This window comes from Homarus americanus, unplaced genomic scaffold (genome assembly GCF_018991925.1).
Source record: "Homarus americanus isolate GMGI-L3 unplaced genomic scaffold, GMGI_Hamer_2.0 scaffold42391, whole genome shotgun sequence".
NCBI lineage: Eukaryota > Metazoa > Arthropoda > Malacostraca > Decapoda > Nephropidae > Homarus > Homarus americanus.
The window spans coordinates 246,501-267,173 of NW_024744462.1; the positions used below are offsets into that span (position 1 = coordinate 246,501).

The window sequence follows — 20,673 nt, forward strand, 5'->3', positions numbered from 1 at the left end:
ATAGAATTAAAGAAAATGTGAGAACACCACCAAACCATAAAGCAAACTACAATAATATTGAATATATAATTTTCATACATACAGTACTCAGACACTTTTCACCACTACTCTTTATACAAGTTCTGTCCACACGCCAACTACATGAGTCATAGCCTACTTGAGTGTCTAGTTTACTCACAAACATCTAATCCCTCTCTCAGATGATCATTAACTGTTATGCACTAATATAAACAGTTACGTTTACGCGCACAGTCAGCCCTTGATGCAGTGATAGGCGTATATTATAGTTAGCTCGCGAGTTTAATGGTGGCAGATGTGTGGCATGTTCTTGTCACCAGGAAGTCGGGAGAACATATTTAAGTAGATGTTGCCTTTAGTTTCTAAGCTACACACAGTTTCTATTATACCAATACCTATTTTGGGTGTAGAAACAAATATATTTACACTTTACTGAAGGGTAGTAGCGTGGACGTATCATGTTAGGTGTTAACACAGCTCAGAGGTCAGGAAAAATTACCTTGTTTTTTTATGGGTCTGGGGTGTAAACACGACCCGTTCACTCGTACGTTCAGGCTGGGGACTGAGCCAGTATGTTGGTTACGTTGATCTCACTGTACTTAGGTGTAAGCGATACTGACGGTGGGTACTTACCGAGTGAGAAGGGAAGAGAGTTAAGCGAGGGGGAATTATCTTCGACGTTCTGATTATTTCTATTACCCATCCCCCCACTCTTGATTTTGGGCGGGTATTTTATCTGGGGGTCCCACAGAAACACGTAGTACAAGGACAAGATTATCGCCGCCATGGACACTGAGATGATGTAAGCTATCACTGTCAGGAGGCGAATGATCTTCTTGTTTTGTTTTGGTTCGTATTTACTTTCCTTGCCCTCATCCGGGGTTCTGACTGGGGAAGATGCTTTTGTATCGTTTCCCAAGTTCACACTCATTATTTTGTAGAGTATGGTGGCGGTGGTGGTGGGCGGTGGTGGCGGTGGTGATGGTGGCGATGGTTGAAGGCAGCCCACGCCACTATTAAGACGCCTCCAAGTCGGTGCTGGGTTAGACTTGTACTGGTAAACAATATCGCCTATGGCCGCGCGCTCTGACACTCCCGTTCACTCTCTCTCACACTCTCTATCTCACTCTCTCTCTCTGGCCCAGGACATGCGCCCTACGGCCCTCCACATCTCTCCCCTAATTCAAGATTGATCGTAGCGTCAGTGGAGAATTTGCTGTAATATCGTTAATATGCGTATTTATTCGACTTTTATTTGGAAAAGTTAGTGTGAATGTGTGGATAAATCGATGAATTCGTGTGAGCAGGATTATCGGACATGCGCGCTTGTGAGTAACCATCTGATCCCCGCCAGCAGACGATGCTCGCCACGTTCCCGCTTCCCGCGCAATGTCCACTAGTCACACGAGCTCTCCAAGTTTGTTATTTCTGATATCTTTATTTCTCATTAATTAGTGAGACAATTTTGGGGTAAATATGAATACTTACTGTGTGAATTTTGCAGATTATAATTCCAATGAACATATATTTGTTTGATACACCCTAATGCATTTGTTAGTGATGTATTATACAGTATACAATTATACATAGTTTAATAGGGAGAGAATCGTATACCTATTAGTACATTTTGGCACATCTATCACTATGTATCTTTTGAATTACATTTTGACTCGATATAATTGTTTTCGAGGTAATGATATACCCAGTTCAACCGCTTCTGGAATACATAATATTTTCAAAATTGTTTCTTAATATAATTTACTTTAACTTCCTTATTTAATTATTATGTGAAATTTTACGAAATTATTCAAAATACTACTTTTATTATTACAGTTTGAAGTGCACAAATCCATAATCACACAAACTACATACTCTTACATAAACACGCACAACTCTACAAACACACAGACATCTCACTCTTACAAATACATAAACAGCTCAAAGATATGAGCAAATAAGTCTTGAACAAACACACACAGCTCACTCTTATAAGCAAAATTTCCTTCCAAATACTATACATAAACCAACACACAACTCATTCTTACAAACACACAAATACTTAGTTTAGTTATATTGTCAAGATCATTTCTCGGTTTTTTTAGCATCATCATTAGATACACATACTTTTGTTTTTTCCACCAACTTTCGTAAATTGACGGTAGAAATTACAACGACAAAATCACCACGAGTTAATTGGCTGTTGTAAACATTCGGTATTTTCAATTAATTCTTCAATCAATTTTGCTCTACATGAAACTAATAACAGATTAATTGAAATGAAACTCGAGGTATATTGGCTACAGTACACTATATTGCGTAGTTTCATTAATACCTGTGTTTTAACCACTTGAATATGCTACGATTCTTTAACTCTACATCCATAAAACTGGAGCCATATAGATACGATATGCATAAGCCATATTCTCGAAATGTTATCTCATGTTCCAGATAGTTGGTATTTTAACTCTTTTTGCTTGATGTGTTCATCCTATGCGGTGTTCTCGTGTATAAAAAAATAATTCATGGAAACGTAAACCTCAGAAATGGAAGATTTATTTATCAGTGTTCTAATAACTTGTCCATTACAAAGAATTCGGGGGTCGGCTTCTGAGGAATTCGTACGTCAAATTTTCTTCGTACCTGGAGATGAAAGAATGCACCTAACTGGTTGACTTAAGCTAAATCGTAAAAAATATAACATTTAAAATAATGCTATAATTATACTTGAACTTATAGCTTACCTAGATACGTTCACTCACCTTCAGTTCGGGTCCAAAATTAACTATACCCTGAGAGTAATGTATTAAATAAATTATACTTCATTTTTGTAAGCTAGATCCATCTCTTCTATGAACTCTGCAACAGTTAATATTCTATTGTGGTGGACCCAAGTCATTCTTCCGGATATTGGTAAATTATTATTTTTTTCTAGAATTGGGATATTTCTAATCCGATGTGTTCCTATATCTTGGATCAATCAAATGGAATGCATCTAATTGGATATGATTCAGTAAGCTCGTAGCGTAATCTTAAGCGTTAAAGTAGCCAGATAGGCTAAAGTTATGGATATTCAAATGAAACAAGACGGAGCACTGGTACTTAGTTCTCAAATATATAACATAAATGGGATATATTAGTGTGTTAAGACTCGTCGACAAATACTAAATTTAATTACTAGTATGCAACGTTACAAAATATTACTCAAGTGATGTTGTATAATAAGATGGTCTACTTACTGTCGATACGTGTGCTTACATTTTCTTATCCATGTTGAGGTGTTTGTATCCATAGAAAACGATCATTAAGCGATTATATGTGGGAAATTATTATATAATGGTTAACTTCTTCGTCACCTGTTTCCGAGCTGTTTGTAATTCAGATAATATTCTGCTATTTTATGATTTTCTTGAGATAAATGTACATTATTTATCAGGTGCCTTCTAGAGAGCTTCAGCACTGGCTCAGCTATGCCAATATTGTTGTTGTTACTAACTTTGTATCATTTTTCGTAGCTGAATAAACTGTTTCGAATTTGATATCAATGTCAACATGTTCAGCATTTGTTCAAGTTGGAGTGCAAAAGTTCTGCTGGTCATAAATTTTCTTTTTTGTTCATGATCTTGTCGATTTTGTGTTATACGGTAGACGGTACAACCCCTCATGGGTCCCACAGTGTTGCAGGAGTAAAAAGTATAATCGCACCACCAAACACAATGTCAAAACCTGGTGGACGTCCACAATGAAATATTCCTGTTCTCAGAAATGCACTGGACATGTTATTATACATGCCCTTTCTTAAAAGTGTTGTTGATGCCCATTTCAGATTTTTCTGGTTCTCAGAAAAATTATGTACGTACACCAGTAAATAAATACAGAGTATCCTGTTCTCAGAAACACTGTGGACACCCTATTCAAATATTTCTGTTCTTGGAATTTCGAGATACGCTTTCAGTAAATGTATTTTTCTTTTATTTTTCCCGACATGTAGGCATTTTTTGGAAAATTTTGCAGGTGTGTTAAAGAAACTTGGAAAAGTCAAATAACCTTTCTTTGCATAAGAATACAACGATAAGAGCACCAACCTCAAAACAACTTCCAAATGTACAAATATACAGTACAGTATACAGTATATGCGGTCCGTTTCGAATAAAAATGTGATATACGGGACAATGCATGACCATTTTTCTGCAATATTTTTTTAAATAAAAACCTCTGCTTAGTAACAGTGCTATCTGCTTTAAATATTCATGTTTCAAAGCTGGTTTAAGGAGAGCAAAGGGCACTTTACTCCACGTACAGAAATTCAAACAGCCATCTGGGAAACTGACCACATACACAGAAAAAGCGAGAATAGGTTATCACAGCTGTATAGGTTAGTCCGTCATAGTTCTAATGCGCCATCTGTTGATGAATTGTGTAGTTTATCCTGACCTCAAGATAAATCACGTCTGCAAGTGGCTAGTTGTCCTTCTTAGTATAAAATTTAACAATAAATGGCATCTGTTGTTGTCATGGCAACGACATTTATTATGTAAACTAAAGGTTAATTTTTTCAATCGGCGATCAGTAGAGGGAGTCTTAAAGGAGGTCAGGACTCAGAAGCAGCCTAGCTCAGTACGACACAAGCCCCAGGAGCAGCCATGACGTTCACCCCAGAAGCCATAATACAACGTTATGTATACCCGATCTTCTGGGCCACAAATGATGAGATGTTGATAAATCGTATGTGTTATGGGACTGTTATATATGCTGTCCTGACACTGCTCATCCGAAATGCTCCTTATGGAAGGTACTATAATTACTCCTACGGGTTTGGTGTGCCCGTCAAGCTGGCCTGGTTCATACAGGAGTGCCCGTCCTTCTTTGTGCCCGTCATAATGGTGGCTTACGGCAAACAGACAGCCTACAGGGGAATGGTCAATCAACTGTGTCTAGGAATGTTCATTATGCACTACTTTCACAGGTAAGTTTTAAGTCAGTTATATTGAAAAATATTGTCATTAAGGAGAGGGTCGCATTTTATTTCATGTTATTTTTTTAAAGTGCTTTATATTTACTACTACTGTACAGCATGTTTGTTGTAATGATATAAGATTAGTGATGAAATTCAATGGTGTATGATGGAAAAAATAAGTAAGTATCAAGATCAATATTTTGATCCATTGTTGTTATTAATTATGAACCTTGCCTTTACAACCTTAAATATAGTTTTTTTTTCATTTCTTAATGCCTCCTGCACTCCCAAACTACCAACTTTAAGACATTTTAGAATAGAAGATATTGTTCTCTTAGTTCATGAAAATGCCACTAAATTTTTGAGGAATACATGTCTCCTAATACCAGTTTTATGATTTTTATTCCTGAACACAAACCTTAGACTGACCTTTAATGTGAACATTTCTCCTTCTCGGCTGTTGTGTTGTTGGGATGGTTCCTTTCATAGACTGTTTTTTTCTAAGGTGATGCTGTAATAGAATGTAACTGTTATATTAGATTAGATTTATTTATTTTATAAACAGTAAATTTTATGTAGCAGTAACTGTTATGTTCAACTTGTGTGAATACAGTTCCTTTCATAGACAGGAATTTTTGTTTACAGATAATTAATAGATGATAACTTTTATTTTACTTTAGGTTAAGTTATGTTATGTTAGGTTATGTTATGTTAGGTTAGGTCTGGTAGGTTAAATTGGTTTATATTTTAGGTAACATTGAATATTCCATGACTTGGCAACTGAGACTTTCTAGACATAAACAATAAGTATGGTCAGCATGGATGTTCCAACTATACATTAGCATTCCATCAGTGTAGAACATTACTGATAAGTTATTTAACCCAAATAGCAAACTATTGATACCTCCTGTACTTCATTCCAGTTCACACCTTGCTTGCCACTGTGGCTTATAGGATACATACTTGATTTATTATGGGTAAATGACACATATTATTTTTTCCTCTCATTACAGTTATGTAAGACTCAACAATTGCAAAAATTTTTCTCCTAGAAATAAGATGAAATTGTAAATTATTCAGTGGAGTAAAAGCTACAGTGGGGCAAGGCCAGATAAGATTAGGATTTTTATTATGTATTGGGTTATAAGATACTGATAGATACTGAAAGAGATAGTGAAGAAAATTGATCAAGCGAGATAGTAGTGGCTAGTAACGATGTTAGTAAGCAAATAGACAAACTAAAGCCTCATAAGTCACCAGGTCCCAATGAGATATTTGCCTGAGTATTAAAGGAATTTAAGGAAGAGCTTAGTATGCCCTTAGCAAAGTTGTTTAACATGTCCTTAAAAACGGGTGCAGTACCAGAATCCTGGAGGATAGCGAATGTAATATCGATTTTCAAGACGGGAAATAGATCACTATCCTCTAACTACTGTCCAATCAGTCTAACATCAACTGTAGGCAAATTACTGGAAACAATAATTTCAAACTCTATTCAAAGTCACCTGTACACTGACTTCCTTCCTTGATTCTCTAACACTCTTACTGTTAATGTCCAAAGATAAGTTTTCAATCTGTCATCATTTGCCTATAATCACCGTACAATATACTGCAACTTACTTCTCAAATTCACATGAAGACTAGCAGATGCATCACTCACACCAACATGCACAGTCACTGAGCCAGTTGCTTGACACAGTACTCCAAATTCCTCTCATTCACTCCCATGAAATACAGTACAGTACATGTGGAAAATTAGTAAAATGAATTTATTCTATATCCTGTACAGTACTCTTAAATTTCATATTTAGGGTGCTCACATCTTTTGTAAAATACATTACAGTATATAGATTCATTTATAAAGTAGATTTTTTGGTTGACCGATACTTTACTCTACAGAAATTATGGTTAAAGACCCACACCCCATGTTTTACATAGTATTAACAATACTTAGTGGGTGGATCCTTAATAGATTTAACTACAGTAGCACTCTTTTTCTTTTTAATATTTTGTATACTATACTGTACTTGTGTTCAGTGGCAGATCTAGGATTTTTGTTTGTGGGGGTTAGTGGGATTGGAGTGATTTTTTAACCCAATGGAAAAATAGGAATAAGGAAAATACTGTATATAGACTTTAACTATTAACCAGGAGTGGTTAATGGGGGGGCTAAAGGGACTGGATATGCCACTGTATGTGTGTCAGTATTGTTTATCACTCATATCTGTGTTGTCATACAGATCCTTCATCTACCCATTCTTGATGAAGAGCAACAAGCCAACACCTTTTCTGCCATTCTTGTTTGCTTTCCTAACCTGCCTCTATAATGGAATTCTTCATGGCCTCTATTTTGTCAACTATTACCACTACAGTGATGAAGAATGGGTGTATAGACCAAGTTTTTATGTGGGTAAGAAGTATTTAATTTTTTTTATGCATGGGAAACAGCTAAGGTGTAATAGTAAGTTACAGGATGTCAGTAACTTAGACAATTGTATTTGCATGAAGTGTAACTTGTGTAATATTGTACATGTTAATATGATTTATATGATCACATTTTAATTGTTTGGTATGTTCAAGATTTGAGAACTTTAATGGAAATAAGTCTTTTGACAGTTTGTATTATCCTGAGAGTTCTCTTACAAGTGTTTACTTGTAAGTGTTGTTCATAACCATGCTCTGTATTGTATTTTATTGGATATGTGCACTGTACTGTATATTAATCTCCCCATTATCCAGAATAATTGATGCAGAGTGGTTCTGGGTTTGAGAGATTTCCGGTACTGTATTGAGACAAATTTTCTCATGCCTGGAGAAAATCGCACGTCCCCTGAATTTTTCTGGGCACCGGTGAATGTTTCCACATCGGACTACAGTCGGACAGACTTAGTGCTGTATTTATTTATGCAAACACTACAGTAGACATACAATATACAGTATTGTAAATAAACAAAATATACAACTGTATACACTACAGTACATACTGTACTCACCAGCAGATGCTGTCGTCTTGAGCTTGTGATGCATGCAAACTAAATGGTGATATGATGATACAGGATGGCCTGTTTTTCTTGTAGCAGGTGTTGCTAACTGTCACTCTCTTTTCCCTTAATGAAGGAGGGATTGTACATGCACTGTATACTGTACGTACATACATACGCCCTCTACTCACTAGCCTATACTGTCCACTCTGCTATGTACAGTACTGTACATATGGTAATTTCACACTTAGTGAATGTAAAGTACATATACATAACTGTAATCACTTTTTCCATCTTAACACTGCTTTAACGGCATTCTTGGCTGATTATATCCTGGTACAGTAATATACAATACTGCACAACATTGATTGCATGTGAAACCAGTAGAGTAAGCGAACAAGCAAAGAGTTACGAGATACATCAGCCAATCATAGGCATTCCATGCAGTCACATGACAGTACCTGTAGTAGCCAATTGTAGCTCAGGAGCACTCTGAGCTTACCCACCCGCACCATTCATGCACACGGAAATTTTTTTTAATGTCCAGAACGGAGAGATCTATCGTAAAATTTCTTGGAATGATCAAAAAAAATATTTCCCAGTAATGGAGAGTTCCAGAGATCAAGATTCCAGCTAACGGGAAGGTTTCTTTGACATCTGATAAGTGAAAAATAGAATTAATCACATCATTGAACTAGGAAGTATTAGTTACAGTAGCATTTAATACACAAGTGATGCTTAATTAGGTTATGTAATTTGGAATATTTTCCCCTTAATTAAAACTATCTTAAAATAATGTTTTATTGTCTCCTAAAAGCACACTTAGCTTAGAATTTAATTTTGGAGTATTTCTCTTTGAAGAGAATCTACTATAACTTAGCACTTAAATTACTATGTTCTATGCTCTTAGGGTAATTCTTAATGTATTCCATATTGTAATGATTCTGGTATTAATAAGTAGACTGCAAAAGTTAATTCTGTATCTTATGTTTCAGGATTCATGTTATTCCTCTATGGCATGAAAATCAACATGGGGGCAGATGCAGCATTAAGAAATTTAAGAGGTTGGGGTGAAGTTGGCTACAAAATCCCATCTGGTTTGTATACAACATATTGATCTTTTATAATATTATACAAAAACCCCATGAATTATGTGAGTTCCATTTCTGTAAACTCTGTGTTACACATGACAGACTTTTAGAACTTGCTCAAGCCTCTCAATAAATCACTCATTACCACAACTTTTATCATTTTTATGCATCCGTACACTTTTTTACATGGCCCTTTACACCAGCACACAATTATTATGCATGTGCTGCTTTGGTTTTAGATGATCAAATTTCCTTTGCTTTATCCTCTTCACTGCTGATTGGCCTGTTACTAATGCTATTCATCATATTTTAGAAGATGAGTGTGTTTTATCTTAAGAATGTCTTGTATACATCAGTTTACAGTACAGTATACTATATAAACATTTTACTTTTCAATTTTCAGGAGGACTGTTTGAGAAAGTATCATGTCCCAATTATTTTGGGGAAATTGTGGAGATGTGGGGATACGCTTTAGCCAGTCTTTCCCCGCCTGCTGCTGCTCACGCCTTCTTCACAACTCTCTTCTTGTCAAGGAGAGCACTTGACCATCATCAGTAAGTTCTTACCTATGTTTGTCTTGGTTCATTGATTATTACTCATGACTCCAAAAAAAGAATGTTATACAGTAATAAGTAATACAGTAACTAATAGAGTAGCTTGTAGAAATGGGTCTAGATTTTATGTATGGTTAGTTCTGAACATTTCCCTTAAATTCTTCAAATGGCAAAAATCACCCGTTATTATATAGATAGACAGATTGAGAAATGTACACTTGGTTTCATATGGGATTAAGCATGCAAATAAATAGAATAGGCATCCAAACACTGGCAAGTAGTATTGTATGACCATTAAACCTTGCCACCTCCCTCTATACTACATGGTGATGAGAATAAAAACAAATATAAATATACCCACCCTTCACTTGTCTTCATCCCTTCACTGTGACTGCTGTGACCTCCCCATGAAACACTCAGCACAATACTCTCTTATCATTCAGGATTCCTGCGTTTCCTGCTGTTTGTCTCCCTCACATCTACAGGTAGTACGTCTTTCACCTTATCCTTTCATCTTCTTACGTTCCTTCTACTCTACACGTCTGAATTACAGTATATATTCCCTTTCCCAATCGCCCTCTTCCCAGTCTTGCATTATGTCCATATTGCTTTTGCAAACCCTTATTATGTATCCATCTGTTTGTTCTGCACATCTTTTACACGCACGCCTCTGCCTAATTTCTGCGTAATCTTTTTCTTTGCACACTATTGACTCCATATATTGCTCTCAGGAACATAACACATCTTTCACTTTTAATTTGCTTCTTCCTCCTTCTTTCAAAGTTTGTTTCCCTCCTAAGTAATAATGTTGACTCGACAATTCCTTTATATATCCTAAACTTTGCTTACTTTGACATAGGTCTCACTCTCTCTCTCTCTCTCTCCATATACTATATCATAATGTTCTTATTGCAGTGCGTACTTTCTTTTTCTGCAACTCTGTGATCTATGTCATAACTCATTGCTCTTGTAGCCACACATGCATGCCCAGATATGACACACATCACTATCTCCATTGAAGGTGACATTTCTTTCAGTGTACTTTTTTCTCATTACTTGTTTCTAGAACTGTCTCATAGTATACACATTCTTCTATACTCATGCTAACATTTTTTTTCCCACCTTTTTACCAAATTAATGTAAAATGAAAGGGAAGGAAAAGTAAATAATTATACAGTATACCGTACTTAATATAGTACTGTAGTTTATCAGATTAAAAAAAATATACAGTATTGTGTTGTGTAGAGACTAACACTTAGTGAATGAAGCTGACTGTAGAAGCACATTTATAAATTTAAAGAAGAAAAAAAGAATAAAGTCATTACCAATAACTTATACTTTTTCAGGTGGTACCTTAAAAAATTTGAGGATTATCCAAAATCCCGCAAGGCTGTGTTCCCATTTCTCATCTAAGAAGGGAGACTTCAGATCCACGTTTATGTTAGTGATCCAAACTATAATCAGATTTGCATCCTCCATATAGACAAAATGTGTTATCCATCATCTGCCAATATCGAACAATTTTAAGATTAAGCACGACCAAAAGCTCCCAGTTTGATTATTAATCACTCTAGGAAGCACAGATTGTTTCTTTGTGCATTTTTAATTTAAAATATTTGGTAGTTCTTACACAGTCTTGGACTGTATGGTGTCCTTCAAAGATAGTTGTATGCCATTCTCAATACTGTTGTTCTTGACAAGTTACTGTATTTCCTTTAATCTTAAGGTGATCTCTGTACCACTATTGCTGTTATTGTACTACAGTATTGTATTGTCTGTATGAATGTTGTATGCATTCTTTGTGTGCATTTTTATATCTTATTGAGACCAGGCAGCAACTGAAATTTGACAATCATATACGTACTGTACAGTATATACAGTACAGTATAAGCAAAATTCTTCAAGAAGTTTTGTGGGATTTTTTTTTTCTCAAAGAGTGTGTAGAGAATCTACAGCTGATCTTATTAACAAAAATTATGTATGTACTGTATTGCCAAATTTTGAATGCATCATTGTCATACTCTGAATACAAGAGATCTATTATACAGTACAGTACAGTGTAGGAAATTATATTTTTACCTACAGTATAATTTTTATAATGCAGTGTTCAACAGGTTATTGAAATGGTATTTTCTGTAATTTGGCATTAAGCATTATTTTGTAGTAAGAAGTTGCAGTTTTTTATTATTATTATTATTATTATTATTATTATTATTATTATTATTATTATTATTATTATTATTATTATTTTTATTATTATTATTATTATTATTATTATTATTATTATTATTATTATTATTATTATTGGGCACCTCCCTACATCCTTGTGTAAGGTGAAGCGCAGAAGCATTTACAGCGCCCAACAGGGAAGCATGCTAAGTTCATGCTTGCCTTTATGTCTCATGAGTTAAGGGCGTAGAAGCCTGAAGAGTCAAGGACGTAGAAGCCTGAAGAGTCAATGGTTTATGTCATCAAGTTATTGGAAGTTCCAAAAACTTTCCTTGAATACGAATTCGCAACTTTCGATTTACAACAAGTACCTACATTACTGCTAGGTGAACAGGGACTAATGGGGGCTAGGAAGTATGTCCAAACAACTTCCACCGGCCCGGGAATCGAACCCGGAAGTTGCAGTTGATGTAACTTGAAATGGTCAACCATGAAGATCTTGATAAGAGCATATGTGTGTGAATTATATCCTCTATTGTTAGATACACAGTAATTAGAGTAAACTTTTTCACTATATGTTAATGTAATTTTTTCTTTTACATTTTACTTATTGGGTAGACAGTACTTATGCTGCTTCCATCTTTCAACATATTCTACCAAACAAAAAAGATTTATAACTGAAATTTCATAACCCCGGTAAACTCTTCCATCTTTTAGTGTATTTATCCTAGCTGTACCTTTTTTGACACAGTGGGTATAACACCTTCCAATCATCCCAATCGGGTATATTGTACAAATTTGTGTACTGTAACATTTTTAGCATGATTACAGAAATTACATGGGCAGTCCATATGATAAAGATACCGGTACCAGTACCTGTACATTATATAATGTTCCTCAGATTACAGCTAGAGTTTCAGAATGTCTGTATGGTAAATTATCATATTATAGTAAGTGCCTCTGCTCATCTGTCATAAAAACACAATATGTATTACCCCAAATCACTGAATCCTAATATCCACAGTAAATAACCTCTGTCCAGCCTAACAGAAATAGTATAAGATAATGTAGTTTTGATAAGGTTTAGGAGTTCGCTATATTTTAGATACATCACCTAAACAACTATTTTAGTACAATATACTGTATTGCACTTAGAAAACTGTCCAAATACAGTACTTCACTAGTAAAACTGTGTCAATATACAGTAGTACCCCGATTTACGCGGTCAATTGAACCCACAGGGTACCGCGGAAAGTGAAAACCGCGTAAAGTGAACAACAGAACATATGGGATTAATTCCAATAGAGACTGGCCCGACCCCCAAACTCCACTTTTTCAGACACAATACCTACGTTGTAGTAAAAATTACATCTTAATTTTATGATGGTATGCACTCACAATTAATAATTAAGAGAAATATCAATATTAGTTTTCTTAACACTTACATTAGTAGAAAAGATGGCTGGGCACACAGGGATGGGGGGTTGGTTCCGAGGCAGAGGGCAGATTATTGGCCCTCACCTGTATCACTTGTATCAATTGTATCACTATCCACCACATAGGCTTGCAGGGCCTCTTTGTCAAACCCCTCAAAGTCCATATAAGTCCAAATCCTCACTATCACTATCACTGACTTAGGCCTGTTGTGGCGGGTGAAGAACTCGGTAATGTTTTGATGACTGGGCGACCTTGTGCGCATCCTGCCCGCGCCGCTTCCCGCGTATATGAGTATATGCACCGCAGAAAGTGAAAGTTCGGTTCTGGCGAGGCACCGCGTAAATGAGAAATCGCGGAAAGTGAAACCGCGTAAAGCGGGGAAATACTGTACTGTACTTCACTTAGAAAATTGTGTCAGCATGTCTCACTCACAAAACTGTCAGTATACACCTTGTACTGACTACCAGTACTCCACACTAGTCTCAAATATGATATTGCATGTGAAAAAAATATATATATATCTACATCATGTATTCAAAGCTATTTCATGACTCATGATCTTACCATTAATAATTACTCATAATAATAATATTTATTCAGTAAAATTGTCATAAAGGTTTACTTTTGGATAGAAATGATTACAGGGGGGGTCCCCGGGTTACGAACGGGATCCATTCCTGAGGACGTTTGTAAGTTGGATTTGTACGTAAGTCGGAACACGTGCTTTATGCATACTGTACTTACAAAACAATGTTTATATTCCCACTATATCATAGCCTAAGTCCTTATATACATCTAAAATCACTTAATTTTAGACAAAAGAAGAAATAGAACGACAAAATACAATAAATGAAAGTAAAAAATAAGTCATCAGGTAAATAAAATAATGTAAATTTCAAGTTTAACCCCATTCGTATCGGCGGGCGTTCGTAAGTCGGGGACCTCCTGTATAAACTATGCAAACGGCTAATGAGTCTATTAATGGCGAAGAGAATAAAAGTAAAAACCAAAATTAAAGTTATACAGTTCAGCATGAATATAAACAATGTAGATAAATGGTGCATGTAGGCCATGGGAGTACAGTAGTACGTATACAGTTTCTCATATGCCTAGACAGTGCAGGTAAACAACAATGGTAGGTAGTAAGGCAATTTGACCAAAGATAGCTGACAAAGCTGTCAGGTGCTTATTTCCAGGAGGGTCTGTTTAATCAGTTTGTTCCCATTTTTACACTTGGGCCTCGATTAATAATGATTCATAGTAAACAAGAAGCATAGAGTAGCATCACATATTTGATACAGACATTGAAATCCAGAAACAATACAGAAATATTTTGTAAAGTAAATGTTTTGAACATATCATTGGGTCTTTGTCAATTGAATTTGTTGAGTTTTTTGTTGATGGATGTGTTTTAAGAAGGCTGTGGATGCAAAATTCTTGTTTGAATACAAAAACCGCTCTTTATAACATCCTCTAAAATTTGTACATTATGAATGGTTGACCCTTGAAAAAATTATTTAACATTTAATATTGTTACTTTGCTATCTTTTTAGAATTCATAAACATCCTCTATCCTTGTCTATATCACTGTTGAATGAATGTTAAAATTATATTACAGACCACTAGTATACACTACCGTTGATTACAGGGAATTCTGAAAGAAGACATTTAAAAGTGTGGCTTTTCATTATCCTCTTTTATTTATTTTTTTATTCGGTCTTCTGCGTGTTGTATGAGAACCTTTTGGTCAGTTACTTAAAATGCTCTGATTAAAGTAGAGTAGGACACTTGACTGTATATATGTAAGGTACAGTATATGACTAGGATTGGATCTTCAAGGGAACAAGAACATTTCTAAGAATATTTGACTTGTTGATGGTTTGCAACTAATTTTATAACAGGAATATCTGGATTCATTTTTCAGGTGATGGTCAGGTTATAAGGTTGACCAGCTTGGTACCAATGGAATTAGTTGTGTGTATTATATAAAGGCCTGAGACTGGTGAACACTCTGCTGCAAAGAGTGTTACCACAATCACTGTTAGAACTTTGGTGATCACATTCAACCTTTCAAGCAGTTCATAGATCTTATTGAGGAAACCTGTTTTTAATATAAAGGTACGTAATCCTATTAATTTTTTTATCTGTGGTAGTGACCATAACAAAAGTCTCGTGAAGCTGTGAGATAAGTTTATGACAGTTGTGGAAAAAGTGACCCAGAAATTGATGAAGGGAGAGAGTGGAGACTACTGTATTGAAAGGAAGTTTGGGTTCATGCCAGGCAGGGGGGTCTACAGAGGTAATATTTATGACTAAGCAACTACAAGAAGTATGTCTAGGGAAGGAGAAAAGCTGTTGTTTGTAAATTTGTAGAAAGCATTTAGCAGAATACCTATGAGATGGTGTAGTGAGCAACGAGGAAGTTAGTGATTTAGGAGTGTCTTGTATAAGTGATTTTGACATTGTATGAAGGCTCTGTGAAAGTGAGGAACAGTAAAAATAGGTTCATTGTGAGGGTTTTAGGAATTATTGTATGCTGACAAAATGGAAGGATGGAAAGGAATTTTGTCCGTACAGTGGCTGTCTTTTGTTAATCATGTCACTTATGAAGAAACTCTAGCTTTTGGGATTTTTTCTACTTGGAAATCGTGTGATGGGATTTTTTCCAATAAGATTTGGTCCACTTCCTTGTTTTGATGATAGAATTGATGCAGTGTGATTGTTTTCCAAATTTATTTTTGCAGTGAGATATTACCTTATGGATAGATTTTTTGGGGGTGATAGGATTTTGTTCACTAGGAAATAGCCCACGTAAATAAGGACAAGAGGGAGAGGGTGATCGTGTATATCTCGTAATCTTATGTGACACGGTTATGGATGGACCTAAATGATAACCTCACCAAATAGAGTACAGTCAGTCAAGTAACTTGACCTGAAAACTATACATTTTTTTAACATGATAGCATAACATAACATGATAACTAAACTTTTTAACATGATAGCATAACATAACATGGTAACATTTCCTAACAGATAACCACATGAGCTGGGTAAAAATGAAAGAGGAGAAAGATTAATTGATTTTAGTTAGGATAGCAACATAACAATTGATGTACTGTACAGTACTGCACATGGTTTCAATATCACCCTAAGCATTTTTATATGTGAAATTCACCCCAGGATAATGCAAATAATATTGCCAGGGATCAAGTAGATTGCATTTTAATTCATAAATGATTCAGGAACTTCGTAACAGTAGCTGAGACCTACCCAAGGGCTGACTGTGAGTTGGACAATATTCTAATAATGAGTTTAGCGAGTCTAAAACTTCAGAAATTAAAGAAATAAATAATGAATGAAATCAAATGGGAATTGGGGAAGCTCTAAACAGAGGTAAGAATATAATATGAAATTGAGACACAAAACAGATTTTTAGTCCAGTACTGTAATGTTAAATGAAGGACTTGAAGAACAAGAAATAGAGCAACATTGGAATAATATCAAAGAAATAATACAGTATTAGAGAGGGGGATAAACTTATAGAAGAAATGTGGGACCATAGAGGTGAGTTGATCACATATTAAACTTTAAGGAAAATGGATTGGCAAAGAGGAAATGAGGCTTTTACTGGTACAGGTACTAAGAATTTCACAAAGATATAAAGGACTCAAGGAACCAAATCCAACCTCACCCAGTAACCTAATCCAGTAACCAAACCCAACCTAACCTAGTAACCTAACCCTGTAACCTAACCTAGTGACCTAACCTAAGCAAATAACCCAACTTAACCAAGTAACCCCATTAACTTACACTAACCCAACCAAATGCAGCCTAACTTAACCGAATAACCTACCCATCTAGCCTAATTGTATACTGTATCAACCCAACTCAACCTAAACAAACAACTATTACCACCCTAACCAGTAACCTGATCTAACCTAACCTGATAATGGGATTTAATCTTTTGGTAACTCAACCCAACTCGGCCAAGTCAATTTATCTTAAATAGGTAACCCAAAGCCAGCCTAACCTAAGTTTTAATCCTTCAACCTAACCAAGTAGCCTAACCCTTCCTAGTTGTTGTACCAGATATCAAAACCTATCATCTGCAATCCCAACCTAATTTAACCCACTAAACCAACCCAGTCAGACCTTAGCAGATGTATTATAAACCTTAATCATCACAACCTAACCGAACAACCATTTTCTTTTTTTTTTATAAACCCACAGCCATTTCAACCCAGTCTATCCAAGACAACCAGACCTAATACTGTATTTGTCAACCTAACCCTACCTAATCCAATCCCTCCCTCCTCCACCCACCCACCCACCCACCTACCTAAAAGACAAACTAATACAGTATAACCTAACCAGTTTACCTAACGTACCCAAGTAACTCTACCAAGCCTAACCACCTTATCCCCGAGGACAAGAGACTTTTTGGCACCAAGCTCACTGACACACACACGCCAAATCGATGGATATATTGAGGTGATTTTTTTAGGGCCTTGTCTTGTGAGTCGTCCATTGTATTTTCGTGTTCCATAGTGTCAGCGTTGATAGAAGCGGGTAAAAAAATTATCATCCTCATCAATAGAAGACGCTTTCAGTAAATAATGAGAATCAATTATGTCAGAGATTAAAAGATGTTTGTACAGTTTATGTATTCCTCTCCGTCAGATTGCCATTTTAGAATTCTGTACAGTATACACTAAGAAACAGAAGTTAAAGAATATTAAAACAAAATTCTCCAACCTACTTGAAGCTTTTAAAATTTTTGTAGAGTCAAGAAGTTTCAAGAAAATTTTAGGTTATAGAATATTCATTTTTCTTCAGTTTACGTTTACAGCAACCAAGAAGAAAATGGGAATCAGAAATTGTTACTGCATAATATACAGTACAGTACAGTATTCGTGAACCTGTATTTGCAAAGCTTAAACAAAACCTTAAGTTTAGTCAGAATTAGAAAGTTTATAGAGGCCTAAAAAACATCAGTGTATTTACAGATTTTGGTTTAAATTACGGTTACAGTGATTTAATTGAGTATACTGATGATGACACTAGACAGAGGACGTGATATTCAATATTTGACACACACACACACACACATGGACGGATAGACGGGAAGGAAACAGGGTACAGAATTTCCGCACACAATGTAACGATGTTGTTAGGCAATATGACACAATGGACGAAGGATTTTTGACGAGCCAACCGAAACAGGAGTCGTAGTGTTCGTTTTTTTTTTTAATTCATCGGACCTTTCCCAATAGAAACTTTCAAGTGAGGAGGTGAAGTAATATTTTTACTTGCTGTAGAGTCTGTGCAATTTTGACATCGTTTAGACAACTTAGTATGTATTTTTTGTGTCAGTGAATCAGTGAGCGAGTCAGTCTGTTCTTCAGTAGTTAAGTCAAACAGTTAATGATTCAGTCAGACAGTTACTCAGTACTTCAGTTCATCAGCAATTCAGTTCATCAGTCCGTCAGTTACTCCGTACATCAGTCAGTCGCTCAGATACCAATTCATTCAGCCACCCAATCCTTCAGTCAATTAGCCGGTAATTCATCCATTCAGTCAGGATTTGTATTCATAGAGCTGACAAACACAGCTAAAAAAAATCGACACTCCAAACCTCGGAAATTCGGAGCCTCGTATATATTGTGTTATGAAAACCCCAGATTCACGACATGTAAAATAACGATACGCTGTGAGAATCTGGAATGAAGAAATTATTACTATATGCAAGCTGATCAGGACAACTAAGGTATTGGTTCAGTCTACCAAACGTTTAGCCTGAAGTTAGTTATGAATATTTGTTTATACAATATATCCCGACTTCTGCTTCAAGGTGATATTTGAAGAAAAAAAAATCCATCGACTGGTTATCTTTTTTTTTAATCGTACTCAGAATTAGGAATGCAGTGACTGAATTGCTCTAAGGGTCACTGCTTCGATCCCCGGCACTCCCAATCCACCCACCTGTAAATGAGTACAGTATCTCACAACAGTTAAGGAAGTGAAGGTGGTCAAGTGCAGTACCGGCCATGCTGCCTTCATGTTTACCGAAGGTTTAGTATACTGTGTGCTAACATGCAGTCATTCCAGTGTGACCCACTTTCACTCGCAGAGAAATACGAATTGTGACTGATTGGGGTGGATGGTGGATTCCAGGGCTGCCGCTCATCCGACTGTCTGTATCCGATCGCATTTTCTTGAAAGTAATTAGAAGTTCTTTGTAGAAAACTTTAAAATGACGAGGTATAACTTAGATATTTTGAGTACTATGAACACGCCCAATAAAAGGCAAAGAGAAAACACAACTTCAGAATATTTCCAAATATCAAGCGCACATGCCCTCAAAATGTCCATGATATTGGGCAGATTTAAAACAATTCTCCCCAGCTGGGTGGTCGCACTGTGTTTGCCATATTCCCCCACCCACAACTTCTCGAACCCCCCTTTTGATATTCCGGGATCAGCTCCTGCAATGTTTGAATTAATGTTGTTTAATGAACACATAAATATGTAAAAAATCAGTATTTGTTTATTAATTACATCAATCAGTTGTTGTACATCCGCGATATTGATATTCACACGACCTCCTTTACACTTAGCATATTTTCCATAGTGATAAGGGCATTTAGTTTTGCATTTGCAAGGAGTTTCTACACTTTGTTTTGGTAAGGTTCAATTTTGAAAATAGTCTTTCAGCGTCTGCGTTAGACGTTGGCAATGCCAAGACGTCCAACGCAAATCTTCCAATTACCTCATATTTAAGGTTCCCGTCGTCATCTTTCATTTTCATTAGTTTCTTATAAAATTTTAAAATATCCAAACTTTTTGTTTTGTCATCTATTGTCTCCCAGCATAGCCTTTGCCACTGATCTTTTAACTCCTGAAGGGTTCCATTAAATATCCTTAGTACCAATTCAACCTAGTCTGACAATGATGTTCTTGGAATCATTGGATATAGAGCTTTCTGGGAATTAAGAAAGGAGACTATTTTTAAGAAAGGGATCATTGATGTTAAACCTCTTTTTAATTTCTGTGCATCTCATAGTGACATCTAGCATTAAGGTTTGATTTTGTGCAAAATCCGGTCTATTTTTATATAGCTGGGCAATGTCTTCCTTTATTATTATATGGTATTTAGCCCCCCCCCAACAAAATTCTTGAAATTTGCGAAATTTCCGATTGACGGATAGAGACACGTCACTCATCCGATGGCGTCGTATCCGTTTTCTTTCATCCGACTAGTAGAAGCAATTTCCTACAAACGGCAGCCCTGGCACTGGAGTCCACGTGTGCTTGTTAAGTTGTTAGCACTACACAGTGGGTGACGCGAACCAACCAAACTGAACCTCATTTTTTTCATAGTTTTGGTATGATTAGGTTAGGTTAGGTTAGGTTAGGTTAGGTAAAATATAGTAGCCTCGTTGCGTTTGCTCTTTGAAATAACAGGAGTC

At 36.0% G+C, this 20,673-nt stretch overlaps 2 protein-coding genes across 3 annotated transcripts in view; one reads left to right on the forward strand and one right to left on the reverse strand.

The window, feature by feature from the left end:
* The window catches only part of LOC121877916 (developmental regulatory protein wetA-like), a 28,607-nt gene extending 27,216 nt beyond the window's left edge, over positions 1 to 1,391 (reverse strand). The window contains exon 1 of the mRNA XM_042383872.1: positions 652 to 1,391. Within this exon, the coding sequence (XP_042239806.1) occupies positions 652 to 949 (298 nt within the window). The 5' untranslated portion in view covers positions 950 to 1,391. The remainder of the gene's footprint in view (positions 1 to 651) is intronic.
* Positions 1,392 to 4,538: 3,147 nt separating this feature from the next.
* Positions 4,539 to 11,847, forward strand: LOC121877919 (3-oxo-5-alpha-steroid 4-dehydrogenase 1-like). Of its 2 annotated transcripts, none has more exons than XM_042383880.1 (5): positions 4,539 to 4,981; positions 7,213 to 7,382; positions 8,949 to 9,050; positions 9,448 to 9,598; positions 10,042 to 10,914. In XM_042383880.1, the coding sequence occupies exons 1-5, from the start codon at positions 4,659 to 4,661 to the stop codon at positions 10,085 to 10,087; spliced, it is 792 nt and encodes a 263-aa protein (XP_042239814.1). In that variant the 5' UTR covers positions 4,539 to 4,658; the 3' UTR covers positions 10,088 to 10,914. The 2 variants fall into 2 exon arrangements, with proteins under 2 accessions (XP_042239814.1, XP_042239813.1); XM_042383879.1 differs by lacking the exon at positions 10,042 to 10,914 and adding an exon at positions 10,945 to 11,847 and having other exon boundaries at positions 4,541 to 4,981.
* The last annotated feature ends 8,826 nt before the right edge of the window (positions 11,848 to 20,673 follow it).